Source organism: Zonotrichia leucophrys, unplaced genomic scaffold (assembly GCF_028769735.1).
Source record: "Zonotrichia leucophrys gambelii isolate GWCS_2022_RI unplaced genomic scaffold, RI_Zleu_2.0 Scaffold_34_1600103, whole genome shotgun sequence".
Taxonomy (NCBI): Eukaryota; Metazoa; Chordata; class Aves; order Passeriformes; family Passerellidae; genus Zonotrichia; species Zonotrichia leucophrys.
This window is the reverse complement of record NW_026992239.1, coordinates 291,570-306,414: the sequence shown is the minus strand read 5'-3', so window position 1 is coordinate 306,414 and position 14,845 is coordinate 291,570. Positions and strand designations below refer to the sequence as shown.

General features: G+C 59.1%; 1 protein-coding gene across 2 annotated transcripts; it reads left to right on the top strand.

Moving 5' to 3' along the window:
- Nucleotides 1–161: 161 nt before the first annotated feature.
- On the top strand, nt 162–14,800 carry MTA2 (metastasis associated 1 family member 2). 2 transcript variants are annotated; one of them, XM_064737096.1, is made up of 18 exons: nt 162–504; nt 1,566–1,633; nt 1,750–1,843; nt 2,620–2,737; nt 2,844–2,907; nt 3,010–3,127; nt 3,209–3,311; nt 3,394–3,493; nt 5,748–5,936; nt 6,550–6,624; nt 7,094–7,149; nt 7,258–7,355; nt 7,887–8,026; nt 9,815–10,043; nt 11,593–11,682; nt 12,243–12,394; nt 13,676–13,824; nt 14,322–14,800. In XM_064737096.1, the coding sequence occupies exons 1-18, from the start codon at nt 477–479 to the stop codon at nt 14,494–14,496; spliced, it is 2,046 nt and encodes a 681-aa protein (XP_064593166.1). In that variant the 5' UTR covers nt 162–476; the 3' UTR covers nt 14,497–14,800. The 2 variants fall into 2 exon arrangements, with proteins under 2 accessions (XP_064593166.1, XP_064593165.1); XM_064737095.1 differs by having other exon boundaries at nt 172–504; nt 7,091–7,149.
- The last annotated feature ends 45 nt before the right edge of the window (nt 14,801–14,845 follow it).

Sequence of the window (14,845 nt, the reverse complement as noted above, 5' to 3'; positions counted from 1 at the left end):
GTTTCCTCCGCGCCCCGGAATCGCCGCCGCCGCTTCCCGGAAGCGCTGCGGGTTCTTCCTCCTGGCCGCCCTCGGCGCCTTTCCGGTTCTGGCGGAACTCGCCGAGCGCCTTACGGAAAGAGACGAGGTTGAGCCGAGGAGTGACGGAGAGAGCCGAGGCTGAGCCGAGGCTTTCCCGAAGCTGAGCCGAAAAGTGCCGAGGTCTCTCCGGAAGCGCCCGAGGCGGCGCCGAAGTCGTGCCGGAGGTGCCCGAACGAATCCGGCAATACCCGAGCCTTTCCGGAGGTGCCCAAACCCTTTCCGGAGGTGCCCGAAAGGCCTTGCCGGAGGTTGCCGAACGTCTCCGGGGGTGCCCGAAGCTTCTCCGGAGGTGCCCGAAGGGCTCCGAACCGGCCGTGCCGGCGCGGAGGCGGCGGGAGCGGCGATGAAGCGCGGCCGGGGCCGGGCCCGGGGGTAGCGCGGCCGAACGAGCGGCCATGGCGGCCAACATGTACCGCGTCGGCGGTGAGCGGGCCGGGGGGCGCGGGCCGCCGGGAGGGACGGCCAGGAGGGCCCTGAGGGGATTTGGGGGGTCCCGGAAAGCGGGAGGGGGGGTCCGTGAGGGGATTTGGGGGTTCCGTGAGGCGCGGGAAGGGCCGTGAGGGGATTTGGGGGGGTGCCCGTGAGGGGTTAAGGGGGGTCCGTGAGGGGTCCCGGAAAGGGGGAGGCGTGAGGGGAGTGAGGGGTCCCACAGCGGAAAGGGGGGGTGTGTGAGGGGATTTGGGGGTCTTGGAAAGACGGAAAGGGTTTTGTGAGGGGATTTGGGGGTCCTGGAAAGAGAGAAAGGGTTTTGTGAGGGAATTCGGGGGTACTGGAAAAGGGGAGAGGGTTTTGTGAGGGGATTTGGGGGTCCCGGAAAGAGGGAGAGGGTTTTGTGAGGGAATTTGGGGGTCCCAGGAACAGCGGGGGTATCTTGTGAGGCAATAACGGGGCGGGGGCGTCCCGTGCGGGAATTTCGGGGTCCCGGAAATGGGGAGGGGTCCCGTGAGGGGAATTTAAGGTGTCCCGAAAATAAAAGAGTCCCGTGAGGGGGTTTAGGGGGTTCCTGAGGGGATTTGGGGTGTTCGTGAGGGGAATTGGGGCGCTGTGAGGAAAAGGAGGTCCCAGAAATGAGGAGGGGGCCATGGGGGGGACCCCAGATCCTGAGGTGTGGAGGTGGGAGACGACCCCCGTTCAAACTCTAAAGAAAAAAGGGGGGGCCTTTCATAAGAGGAGAACCCCAGGAGGGGGAACCCCAAAATTTTTTTGGGGGGGGGCCTTGTCCCTCTATCTGTGAGGGGAGGGTCTGTGTTGGGGGAGACCCCAGGTTTGTAATGGGAGGAAAATGGGGTGGGGTCCTTTGGGGTAACAACCCCCCCACCCCCATGAGGGGAATATCTGGCTGTGGAAACCCCCCCAGATTTTTTGGGAGGAAAGAGGAAAAATCTTGGCACGTCCAAAGAAAGGGATTTTTGGGGATGGGGATTTTTGGGAAGGGGGTTTCCCCTCATGGCCCCCCAATTTTTACCCCATTTTTCCCTCCCCAGACTACGTCTACTTTGAGAACTCCTCCAGCAACCCCTACCTGGTGCGGCGCATCGAGGAGCTCAACAAGGTGAGACCCCCCTCATTCCTGAGGGTTCCCCCGTTCTTGGGGGGGGTCCCCAAGCCCTGGGGAGGGGTCCCCAAGTTTGGGGAGGCCCCCTGACCCCCTGTGTGCCCCCTCCCCAGACGGCCAATGGCAATGTGGAGGCCAAGGTGGTTTGTCTGTTCCGGCGGCGCGACATCTCCAGCAGCCTCAACAGCCTGGCCGACAGCAATGCCCGTGAGTGGGGGGCTTGGGGGTGTTTGAGGGGTTTTGGGGGGGATTTGAGGGGTTTTGGGGTTTTTGAGGGGTTTGGGGGGCAGCTCTAAAAGCCAGGCCAACAGCACTGCCCATGGGTGGGGGTTTTGGGGGGATTTGGGGTTTTTGAGGGGTTTTGGGGGGCTTTGGAGAGGGGTGGGGGGTGGAGCAGCGTTGGTGCTGCTCCTGCATTGGGGGTTCAGGAATTTTGGGGGTTTTTAAGGGGTTTTGGGGGTTTGGAGGGGGTGGGGGATCCCTCATTGATGCTGGCCCTGCTTTGGGGGTTCAGGAATTTTGGGGAGTTTGGGGGGGGGTCTGTGACCCACTCATCACAATCAAGTGCTCCTAAATTTTGGGGAGAGCTTTTTGACATTATTGGGATAATTTTGGGGTTCTGGAAGAGGATCCATGACCCTTCCCATAGAGACACCCCCAATTTGAGGAGTGGGTTGGAGTTGCTCTGGGGGGGTTTTGCCAATTTTGGGGGGGGATTACAAGTAAAGGATTGAACCCCAACCCACCCTCTCATCAAATTGGGGGTCCTGCCCTTCTTTTGGGGGGGGTCCTGCCCTTCCTTGGGTGGGGTCCTGCCCTTTTTGGCTGTCCCCACCCTCCCCCAGCCCCTCCCCTTTTTTCCCCTCCCCTTTCTCGGGGCGTTGCCAAATTCCCTGGGGGGGTTTTGGGGAGAACAATGGCCCTCCCAGCTGGATTTTGGGGGGGTGGGGGACACCCCGGTGTGACCCCCCCGGGCCCCCCAGGCGAGTTCGAGGAGGAGTCGAAGCAGCCGCCGATGACGGAGCAGCAGCGGCATCAGCTCAAGCACCGGGAGCTGTTCCTGTCCCGCCAGTTCGAGTCCCTGCCCGCCACCCACATCCGGTACCGGGCCCAAAAACCCCTCTGAGGGGTGGGAAAAGGGTCTGGGGGCGTTCCCCGTGCATGGGGAGGGGTTTTGGGGTGACCCCTCCTCAATTTTTGCCCTCAGGGGGAAGTGCAGCGTGACGCTGCTGAATGAGACCGACATCTTGGGGCAGTACCTGGAGAAGGAGGTGAGATCTGGGTGCCCCCAAAATGGGTCTGGGGGAGGTTTTGGGGGTGCTGAGCCCCCTCCTCACCCTGCTGAGCCCCCCCCGTGTGCCCCCTCCCCACAGGATTGCTTCTTCTACTCGCTGGTGTTCGACCCCGTGCAGAAAACGCTGCTGGCGGATCAGGGCGAGATCCGGGTGGGCTGCAAGTACCAGGCTGAGATCCCCGAGCGCCTGGCTGAAGGTTTGGGGGGTCCAGGGGGGGTTTCAGGGGGGTGCAGGATGGGGGGGGATCACCCTGAGAGCCCCCCCAAACCCCCCCCAGGTGAGTCAGACAACAGGAACCAGCAGAAGATGGAGATGAAGGTGTGGGACCCCGACAACCCCCTGACGGACAGACAGATCGACCAGTTCCTGGTGGTGGCTCGGTGAGGGGGGCGCTGGGGGAGCTGGGGGGGGGTCGGGGGGATTTGGGGGGACCCCTCTGACCCCCCCTGTGCCCCCCCCCAGGGCTGTGGGGACGTTTGCTCGGGCTCTGGATTGCAGCAGCTCCATCCGCCAGCCCAGCCTGCACATGAGCGCGGCCGCGGCCTCGCGGGACATCACCCTGGTGAGGGGGGACCCCGAACCCCACAGTTACCTTGGAGCCCTCAGTTCCAGCTGGGACACCCCAAAACCTCCCTTAGAGCCTTCAGTTGCCACTGGGACACCCCAAAACCTCTAGAACCCCCCAATTTCCCTTTAGGAGACCCCAAAGTCTTCTCAGAACTCCTCTGTTCCCACTGGGAGACCCCAAAACTTCATTAAAACCTCCTCAGTTCCCACTGGGAGACCCCAAAACTTCATTAAAACCTCCTCAGTTCCCACTGGGAGACCCCAAAACTTCCTTAAAACCTCCTCTGTTCCCACTGGGAGACCCCAAAATCTTCTCAGAACTCCCCATTTCCCCCTAGGAGACCCCAAAAAACTTCCTTAGAACTCCTTATGTCCCATTGGGACTCCTAAATACGTTTTTAGATCCTACATTTCCCAATTGAGACAGCGTAATCTCCTCAGAATTCTCTCTTTGCTACTGAGACACCCCCAAAACCTTTTCAGAACTTTTCACTTTCAGCTGGAACAGCCCAAAATCTTCTTTAGAACTTTTTATTTCCCATTGGGACACCCCAAAACCTCCTTGGAACCTCCTGAGGACTCCCCATATCCTCCTTAAGTGACCCCAATGCTTTCGTGAGATCCCCCAAATCCCCCTTAGAGTCCCCAGAACCCTCCAGAACTCACCCTTAGAGCTTCCCCAGTACATCCCAGTGGCTCCCAGTGCTCCCAGTATGTCCCATTGTCCCAGTTCCATGCCATGGACGCACTGCAGAGGAACGAGTGTAACCTGGCTCAGGCCATGGCCACGCTGGTGCCCTGAATCCCCCCAAAACCCCCCAAACCTGCCCCAAAACCCCCCAAACTCCCCTCAAAACATCCCAAACACTCTGTTAGAGCTCTCCCAGTACATCCCAGTTCCCCCAGTATGTCCCATTGTCCCCAGTTCCACGCCATGGACACCCTGCAGAGGAACAGCTGTGACCTGGCTCGGGCCATGGCCACGCTGGTGTCCTGAAACCCCCCAAAACCCCCTCAGACCTGCCCCAAACTCCCTCAAACCTGCCCCAAAACCCCACAAACACCCTGTTAAACCCCTCCCAGTGCCTCCCAGTACATCCCAGTTCCTCCCAGTTCCCCCAGTACCCCCCATTGTCCCAGTTCCACGCCATGGACACGCTGCAGAGGAACGGGTGCGACCGGGCGTGGGCCATGGCCACGCTGGTGCCCTGAAACCTCCCAAAACCCCCCAAACCTCCCCCAAACCCCCCCAAACCTGCCCCAAAACCCCACAAACACCCTGTTAAACCCTTCCCAGTACATCCCAGTGGCTCCCAGTGCTCCCAGTACCCCCCATTGTCCCCAGTTCCACGCCATGGACACCCTGCAGAGGAACGGCTATGACCTGGCGCGGGCCATGGCCACGCTGGTGCCCTAAAACCCCCCAAAACCCCCTCAGACCTGCCCCAAAACCCCCCAAATCTGCCTCAAATTCCCTGTTAGACACCTCCCAGTACATCCCAGTGCTCCCAGTTCCCCCAGTATGTCCCATTGTCCCCAGTTCCACACCATGGACACCCTGCAGAGGAACGGGTACAACCTGGCTCAGGCCATGGCCACGCTGGTGCCCTGAAAACCCCCCAAAACCCCCTCAAACCTGCCCAAAACCCCCAAACTCCCCTCAAAACATCCCAAACTCTCTGTTAGAGCCCTCCCAGTACATCCCAGTTCCCCCAGTATGTCCCATTGTCCCCAGTATGTCCCATTGTCCCCAGTTCCACGCCATGGACACGCTGCAGAGGAACGGGTGTGACCTGGCGCGGGCCATGGCCACGCTGGTGCCCTGAAACCCCCCAAAACCTGCCCCAAAACCCCACAAACACCCTGTTAAACCCCTCCCAGTCCCTCCCAGTTCCCCCAGTATGTCCCATTGTCCCCAGTTCCACGCCATGGACACGCTGCAGAGGAACGGCTATGACCTGGCGCGGGCCATGGCCATGCTGGTGCCACAGGGGGGCCCTGAATCCCCCCAAAACCCCCCCAAACCTGCCCCAAATCCCCTGTTAAACCCCTCCCAGTCCCTCCCAGTGCTCCCAGTACGTCCCATTGTCCCCAGTTCCACGCCATGGACACGCTGCAGAGGAACGGCTATGACCTGGCGCGGGCCATGGCCACGCTGGTGCCCTGAAACCCCCCAAACCTGCCCCAAAACCCCTGTTAAACCCCTCCCAGTCCCTCCCAGTTCCCCCAGTATGTCCCATTGTCCCCAGTTCCACGCCATGGACACCCTGCAGAGGAACGGCTATGACCTGGCGCGGGCCATGGCCACGCTGGTGCCGCAGGGGGGGCCGGTGCTGTGCCGCGATGAGATGGAGGAGTGGTCGGCGTCCGAGGCCATGCTGTTCGAGGAGGCCCTGGAGAAATACGGCAAGGACTTCAACGACATCAGGCAGGACTTTGTGAGTGGGGGCAGCCCCTTTTTGGGTTTTTTGGGGTTTTTTTTTGGTTTTTTGGGGGGTTTTTTGGGTTTTTTTTGGGGGGTTTTTGGGGTTTTTTGGGGTTTTTTTTCGGTTTTTTGGTTTTTTTTTGGGGGGGGTTTTTTGGGTTTTTTTTTGTGTGGGTTTTTTTTGGGGGGGTTTTTTTGGGGTTTTTTTGGGGGGGTTTTTGGGGTTTTTTGGGGTTTTTTTTCGGTTTTTTTGTGGTTTTTTTTTGGGGGGGGGGTTTTTTTGGGGTTTTTTTTAGGGGGGTTTTTGGGTTTTTTTTTCGGTTTTTTGGGTTTTTTTTTGGGTGGGTTTTTTTGGGGGTGGTTTTGGGGGTTTTTGGTTTTTTTTTTTGGAGGGAGTTTTTTGGGGGGTTTTTAGGTTTTTTCTTCAGGGTTTTTTTTGGGGGGGTTTTGGGGTTTTTTTGGGGTTTTTTGGGTTTTTTTTTTTATTGGGGGTGGGTTTTTTTGGCTTTTTTTTTTGGGGGGGGTTTTTGGGTTTTTTTGGGGGTTTTTTTTGGGGTTTTTTTGGGTTTTTTTGGGGGGTTTTTAGGGATCAGGGATCCCCTGGAGCTCAGGGTTGGTGCCCACAGCTGCCATGGAAGTCTCTGGCCAGCATTGTGCAGTTCTACTACATGTGGAAAACCACTGACCGCTACATCCAGCAGGTACGGGCTGGGGAGGGGGCTTGGGGGGCTGGTGTGGGGTTTTGGGGGGCTGAAATGGGGATTTAGGAGGGTGGTGTGGGCTTTTGGGGTTGTTACAGGGGGTTGGGGGTGCTGGAATGGGGGTTTGGGGGTGGATATGGGGTTTTTGGGGGGCTGATCTGGGGGGTTTTGGGGGCTTTTAGGGGGCTGATTTGAGGGGTTTTGGGGGGCTGATCTGGGGGGTTTTGGGGTTTTTGGGGGGCTGATCTGGGGGTTTTTGGGGGGTTTTAGGGGGCTGATCTGGAGGGTTTTGAGGGGCTGATTTGGGGGTTTTTGGGGGGCTGATCTGGGCGGTTTTGGGGGGTTTTGAGGGGCTGATCTGGGGGTTTTTGGGGGGTTTTAGGGGGCTGATTTGGGGGTTGTTGGGGGGCTGATCTGGGGGTTTTTGGGGGGCTCAGTGCCCCCCTGACCCCCTCCCTGCTCGCAGAAGAGGCTGAAGGCAGCGGAGGCCGACAGCAAACTGAAGCAAGTCTACATCCCCACCTAGTGAGTGGGGGGGCTTTGGGGACCCCCTGCCGGGTCTGGGGGGGCACAGGAGACCCCCTTGGAACCCCCCCAGAATCCTCTGACCCCCTCCCCACCATTCCCAAACAGCACCAAACCCAACCCCAACCAGATCATCTCGGTGGGCTCCAAACCCGGCGTCAACGGGGCCGGCTTCCAGAAAGGGCTGAGCTGCGAGAGCTGCCACAGTCAGTGCGGCCTGGGGGGGCTTGGGGGTCCCAAAAGGGTCTGGGGGGGTCCTGGGGAGGTTTAGGGGGGTCCTGAGGTCATGGGGGGTCTCTGGGGTTTGGGGAACAGCAATTTGGGGGTTCCAGAAAGGGCTGAGCTGTGAGAGCTGCCACAGTCAGTGTGGGCTGGGAGAGTTTGGGGGGTCCCAAAAGGGTCTGGGGGGGATCCCAAAGGGTTTAAGGGGAGCCTGGGGAGGTTTAGGGGGGGGGTCCCAGGGAGTTTGAGGGTGTCCCCAAAGGATTTGGGGGGGGTCCCAGGGGGTTTTGGGGGAGTCCTGGGGGTCTCTGTGGTTTGGGGAACAGCAATTTGGGGGTTCCAGAAGGGGCTCTGTGGCTTTTGAGGGGATCCTGGGGTGGGTTTGGGGGGGGTCTCTGGGGTTTGGGGGTCTCTGGGGTTTGGGGGTCTCTGGGGTTTGGGGGGGGGGTCTCTGGGGTTTGGGGGGTCTCCCCTCACCCCCCCAGCCCCCCCAGTGACCCCCAGCGCCCCCCCAGCCTCGCAGTCCCCCCAGTGGTACGCCTGGGGCCCCCCCAACATGCAGTGCCGCCTCTGCGCCTCCTGCTGGATCTACTGGAAGAAATACGGGGGGCTCAAGACCCCCACCCAGCTGGAGGGGGTGACCCGCAGCGCCTCGGTGAGACCCCAGCCCCAAATCCTACTGAGGAGCCCCAAAATCCCAATGGGGGATCCCCAAAAACCTCTTGGGATGCCCAAAAACTCATTGAGAGACCCATGAAAACTCATGGGATGACCAAAATGTTCTGGGACCCCCAAAACCCCACTGAGGGACCCCCAAATTCCCATTGAGGGACCCCCAAAATTGTACTGAGGGACTCTAGAATCCCAATGGGAGACCCCAAAAACCTCCTGGGACCCCCAAAACCCCACTGAGGGACCCCCAAATTCCCATTGAGGGACCCCCAAAATCGTCCTGAGGGACTCTAGAATCCCAATGGGGGACCCCCAAAACCTCCTGGGACCACCAAAATCCCAATGAGGGACCCCCAAAAACTCCTGGGATGCCCAAAACTTCCTGGGACCCCTAAAACCTCTTGAGATCCCCAAAATCCCATTGAGGGACACCCAAAAACTTCTGAGATGCCCAAAATCCCAATGAAAGACCCCCAAAATCCCACTGATTGACCCCCAAAATCCCCAATGAGGGACCCCCAAAAACCTCCTGGGATGCCCAAAAACTCATTGAGAGACCCCTAAAAACTCATGGGATGCCCAAAATGTTCTGGGACCACCAAAACCCCACTGAGGGACCCCCAAATTCCCATTGAGGGACCCCCAAAATCGTCCTGAGGGACTCTAGAATCCCAATGAGGGACCCCCAAACACTCCTGGGACCACCAAAAACCCCAATGAGGGACCCCCAAAACCTCCTGGGATGCCCAAAACTTCCTGGGACCACCAAAACCCCACTATTGAGGGACCCCCAAAATCGTCCTGAGGGACTCTAGAATCCCAATGGGAGACCCCCAAAACCTCCTGGGACCACCAAAACCCCACTGAGGGACCTGCAAAAACTCCTGGGATGCCCAAAACTTCATGGGACCACCAAAATCCCAATGAGGGACCCCCAAACACTCCTGAGACCCTGGGTTTTTGGGGGGATTTTTGGGGTTTTTAACCCTTTCTGTCCCTATACACAACTGTGGATGATTTTAGGGGGAATTTTGGGGGTTTTTAACCCTTTCTGCCCCGCAGGAGCCCCTCTCCGAGGGTCGCCTTTCCCCATACACCACCATAGATCGTTCTAGGGGGATTTTTGGGGTTTTTAACCCTTTCTGCCCCGCAGGAGCCCCACTCCCGGGGCCACCTGTACCTATACATGACTGTGGATGATTTTAGGGGGAATTTTGGGGTTTTTTAACCCTTTTTAACCCTTTCTGCCCCGCAGGAGCCCCACTCCCGGGGCCACCTGTCCCTGTACACCACCCTGAGTGTTTTTGGGGGGGATTTTGGGTTTTTTAACCCTTTGTGCCCCGCAGGAGCCCCACTTCTGGGGCCACCTGTCCCTTTACACCACCCTGATTGTTTTAGGGGGGATTTTGGGGTTTTTAACCCTTTCTGTCCCACAGGAGCCCCACTCCCGGGGCCACCTGTACCTATACATGACTGTGGATGATTTTAGGGGGGATTTTGGGGTTTTTTAACCCTTTGTGCCCCACAGGAGCCCCACTCCCGGGGCCACCTGTCCCTGTACACCACCCTGGGTTTTTGGGGGGAATTTTGGGGTTTTTTAACCCTTTCTGCCCCACAGGAGCCCCACTCCCGGGGCCACCTTTCCCCATACACCACCATAGGTAGTTTTAGGGGGAATTTTGGGTTTTTTTAACCCTTTCTGCCCCTATACACAACTGTGAATGGTTTTAGGGGAGATTTTTGGGGTTTTTTAACCCTTTGTGCCCCACAGGAGCCCCACTCCCGGGGCCACCTCTCCCGTCCCGAGGCGCAGTCGCTGTCCCCGTACACCACGAGCGCCAGCCGGGCCAAGCTGCTGGCCAAGAACCGGCAGACGTTCCTGCTGCAAACCACGCGGCTGACGCGGCTCTCGCGCCGCCTGTGCCGCGACGTCCTGCAGCCCCGGCGGGCGGCGCGCCGGCCCTACGCGCCCATCAACGCCAACGCCATCAAGGCCGAGTGTGAGCGGGGTTTGGGGGGAGAAAATGGGGGTTTGGGGGTTAAAAACAGGGAAAAAATGGGGTTTGGGGGGTTTGGGATCTCCTGTGGGAGTATTGGGATCTATGGGATCCCTACACGCCCATCAACGCCAACGCCATCAAGGCCGAGTGTGAGCGGGGTTAGGGGGGGAAAATGGGGAAAAATGGGGAAAAAATGGGGGTTTGGGGGGAGAAAATGGGGAAAAAATGGGGGTTTGGGGGGTATTGAGGTGTGTGGGATCCCTACGCGCCCATCAACGCCAACGCCATCAAGGCCGAGTGTGAGCGGGGTTAGGGGGGAAAATGGGGAAAAAATGGGGTTTGGGGGGAGAAAATGGGGAAAAAATGGGGTTTTGGGGGTTAAAAACAGGGAAAAAATGGGGTTTGAGGACAGAAAATGGGGGTTTGGGACCCCGTCAATGCCATCAAGGCCGAGTGTGAGCGGCGTTAGGGGGGAAAAGATGGGGAAAAATGGGGTTTGGGGGGAGAAAATGGGGTTTGGGGACAGAAAATGGGGTTTGGGGGGTATTGGGGTGTGTGGGATCCCTACGTACCCATCAACGCCAACGCCATCAAGGCCGAGTGTGAGCAGGGAAAATGGGGAAAAATGGGGTTTTAAAACAGGGAAAAAATGGGGGTTTGGGGGTTAAAATTGGGAGTTTGGTGAGTATTGAGGTGTGTGGGATCCCTATGTGCCCATCAAGGCCGAGTGTGAGCAGGCGCTGGGGGGAGAAAACGGAGAAAAATGGGGGTTTGGGGGTTAAAAACAGGGGAAAAGTGGGGTTTGGGGAGAAAAAACGGGGCTTTGGGGGTTTGGGATCTCCTGTGGGAGTATTGGGGTCTATGGGATCCCTACACCCCCATCAAGGCCGAGTGTGAGCGGGGTTAGGAGGGGGAAAAATGGGGGTTTGGGGGGAAAAATGGGGGTTTGGGGCATTTGGGATCTCCTGTGGGAGTATTGGGATCTATGGGATCCCTACACCCCCATCAACGGCATCAAGGCCGAGTGTGAGATGGGTTTGGGGCAAAAAATGGGGGTTTGGGGCATGAAATGGGAAAAAATGGGGTTTGGGAGGTTTGGGATCTCCTGTGGGAGTATTGGGGTCTATGGGATCCCTACACGCCCATCAAGGCCGAACGTGAGATGGGTCTGGGGGCATAAAACCAGGGTCTGGGGGGAAAAAATGGAGGTTTGGGGAAAGAAAGTGGGGATTTAGGGGTTAAAAATGGAGGGAAAATGGAGGTTTGGCAGGAAAGAATGGGGGTGTGGGGGCACCATCAACACCAACGCCATCGAGGTCGAGTGTGAGTGGGAAAATGGATAAAAATGGGGAATTTGGGATAAAAGTGGGGAATTTGGATCCTCCTCAACCCTGCCCTGTCAGGGCCAAGCGTGAGTTCTGCAGTTGGGAGGAGGAATGGGGGGGGGGGGTCTGAGACCCCCTCAGGGGGCCCTGGGGGGTGTCTGGACCCTCCCCCAGGATTGGGGGGGCTGTGGGACCCCTCCCCAAGCCCCCCGTGCCCCCCCCAGGCTCCATCCGGCTGCCCAAGGCCGCCAAGGCCCCCCTGAAGATTCACCCGCTGACCCGGCTGCCCCTCGCCGCCATCGTCAAGGAGCTGGGTGAGATTTGGGGGCCTAAGGGGGGATCTGGGGGGTCCTGGGGGGTTGGGGAGGGGATTTGGGGGTGGGAGAGGGGATTTGGGGGGTCCTGGGGGTTTGGGGAGGGGTTTTGGGGGGGTCCCTGAGGTTGGGGTTTATGGGAGGGGGAGGTTGAGGTAGGGCTGGGGGGGGTTCCTAAGTATGAGAGGGGGGATTTGGGGGGGTCCAGGTGGGTCTGGGGGTGTCCCTGGGGGTATTGGGGGGATCCAGGTGAGTCTAAGGGGACTTTGGGTGGGGTCCAGGTGAGTTTGGGGGGACTCCAGGTGGGATGGGGAAGAGATTTGGGGGGTCCAGGTGAGTCTGGGGGTTTCCCTAGGGGGGACTGGGGGGGTCCAGGTGAGTCTGGGGGGGTCTCAATGTGAGTCTGGGGGTGCCCTTGGGTTTATTTGGGGAGGGGTCTCCAGGTTTGTTGGACCCCATTGGGGCTGATCTGGGGGTCCCCAGGATTGATGGGTGCACCTTGGGAGGGGTCTCAGGGCTGGATTTGGGGATTTTTGTGGATTTTTGTGCCCCCTCCCCAGCTGCCCAGGCCCCCCTGAAGCCGAAGACCCCCCGAGGCAGCAAGACCCCGATCAACCGGAACCAGCTGAGCCAGAGCCGGGGGCTGGCGGGGCTGGGGGGCAAGAGGGGCTACGAGGGGGGGGGAGACGGACACAGAGCCCCCCGGATGAGGGTACGGACAGGGGGGTGATTGACAGGGGAAATGGGGGTGATTGACAGGGGAACTGGGGGTGATTGACAGGGGAAATGGGGGTGATTGATGGGGGAAATGGGGGTGATTGACAGGGGAAATGGGGGTGATTGACAGGGGAAATGGGGGTGATTGATGGGGGAATTGGTGATTGACAGGGGGAAATGGGGTCAGTGACTGGAGAATTGATTGACAGGGGAAATGGGGGTGATTGATGGGGAATTGGGGGTGATTGACAGGGGAAGTGGGGGTGATTGATGGGGGAGTTGGTGATTGACGGGGAAATGGGGTCAGGGACAGGAGAATTGATTGACAGGGGAAATGGGGGTGATTGATGGGGGAAATGGTGATTGATGGGGAAATGGGGGTGATTGATGGGAATTGATTGACAAGGGGGGATTAGAGTGATTGACAGGGGAACTGGGGGTGATTGATGGGGGAATTGGTGATTGACAAGTGATTGACAGGGGGAAATGGGGTGAGTGACAGGAGAATTGATTGACGGGGGAAATGGGGGTGATTGACGGGGGAATTGGTGATTGACAAGTGATTGACGGGGAAATGGGGTCAATGACTGGAGAATTGATTGACAGGGAAATGGGGGTCATTGATGGGGGAAATGGGGGTGATTGATGGGAATTGATTGACAAGGGGGTTAGAGTGATTGACAGGGGAAATAGGGGTGATTGACACAGGGAGATTGGGGGTGATGACGGGGGAAATGAGGGTGATTGACAGGAGGTAGAAGTGATTGATGGGATTGGAGTGATTGACAGGTCTGTGGGAGGGGGAGGGCAGTTTGGGTGATTGACAGGAGGTGAGAGTGATTGACAGGAATGGGGGAGTGGCAGTTTCAGTGTGATTGATGGGGGGAGCCTGTGGACAGTTGGGGCGGAGCCTACGAGTGATTGACAGGTGCTAGATCTTGTGGGGGTGTGGCTTAGGGTATGATTGCCAGTGGGTGTGACTGTTAGAAGTGAAACCAGATTGGTGCAGCCAGTGTTTATGGGCGGGGTTTCAGATTGATTGACAGGGAAGTTGTGGGATTGGGTCGTGCTTAGGAGTGACTGACATTCTGAGGGCGAGCCGTGATTGGCCGGGTAGCACGCGCGCAGGTGGGCGGTGATTGGCCGGGTAAAGCGCGGGCTGTGGGCGGCGTGCTATGATTTGCCCGGCTAACGCGCGCGCACTAGCGCAGAACTGTGATTGGCCGGCGGTCTTGTGCGGCGCGCTGTGATTGGCTGACGCTCCTTTCCCGCGCAGGTCGGGACGGCGGCGCTGCCGTTCTCTGCCAACGGGCGCCCCCTGACAGCCGCGCTGCGCCCCGCGCCCCCCCCCGGCACCAAACGGCAGAAACTGAACCCGGCGGACGCGCCCAACCCCGTGGTGTTCGTGGCCACCAAGGACACCCGGTACCGGCGGCTGCGGGGGGACCTGAGGGGATCTGGGGGGATCCTGAGGGGGTTTGGGGAGTCCTGAAGGGAATTGAGGGGATTCTGAGAGGGTTTGAGGGGGTCCTGAGGGGATTTGAGGGTGTTATGGAGTTCTGAGGGATCTTGGGGGGTCCTGAGGGGGTTCTGAGAGGGTTGGGGGTCCTGAGGGGTTTGGGGGGTTCCTGAGGCAGTGTAGGATGATCCTGAGGGGGTTTGGGGGATCCGGGGGTATTTGAGGGGAGTCCTGAAGGGATTTGGGGAGCCCGAGGAGATTTGGGGACTCTTGAGCGGGATTTGGGATCCCCTTGCAGGATCTGGGAAGATCTGAGTTGTCCCAAGACCCCCTAAAATTGGGATTTTGGGCTTTTCCCTGTTTAGCCCACACCAGCACTGATCCCCCCACCCCACAGGGGGGGGTCCCCCGGATTTTTTTGGGGGGTTCCCTGCTCTGACCCCCCCCTCTTTGACCCCCCCAGGGCCCTGCGGAAGGCCCTGACCCACCTGGAGCTGCGCCGCGCCGCCCGCCGCCCCAACCTCCCCCTCAAGGTGAAACCGGGGGGGCTCCCCCTGCGCCCGGGGGGGGCCCTGGCGCCCCCCGCCGTGCCCCCCCACCCCTCCAGCACCTCGGAGCCCATCGTGCTCGAGGACTGACCCCCCCCCCCCCCACCATGGACCCCCGACCCTTTTGTATTTTTTTTATTTCCATAGAAAAAAAAAAAACAACCTCGCGGGGGGAGGGGGTTGGGGAGGGGGTGGGATGGGGGGGGGGTCAGTGGTGCCCCTCCCCCACCTCCGGTGTCCTTTTTGCCCCTCCCCAAATTCCCCCCCCTCCGTCCCCTCCCCCTCCCTCCTCCGCGGGCCCCTTTTGTACGTGCAGCGACGCCCCCGGTTTTGTATCTCGGGCTGTCCCGGTTCTGTAGCGACAGGAAATAAACGCGATGAGTTTTTTCTTCAATGGGAGTTAAAAAACGGCGGCGGAGGAGGGGGGGAGAACGGAAAT

Coding starts and splice junctions, on each gene's coding strand:
- MTA2 (XM_064737095.1), top strand. CDS start 477: ATGGCGGCCAACATGTACCGCGTCGGCG. Junction 3,494..5,747: donor CCTCGCGGGACATCACCCTG/GTGAGGGGGGAC, acceptor CATTGTCCCCAG/TTCCACGCCATGGACACCCT. Junction 10,044..11,592: donor CAACGCCATCAAGGCCGAGT/GTGAGCGGGGTT, acceptor TGCCCCCCCCAG/GCTCCATCCGGCTGCCCAAG.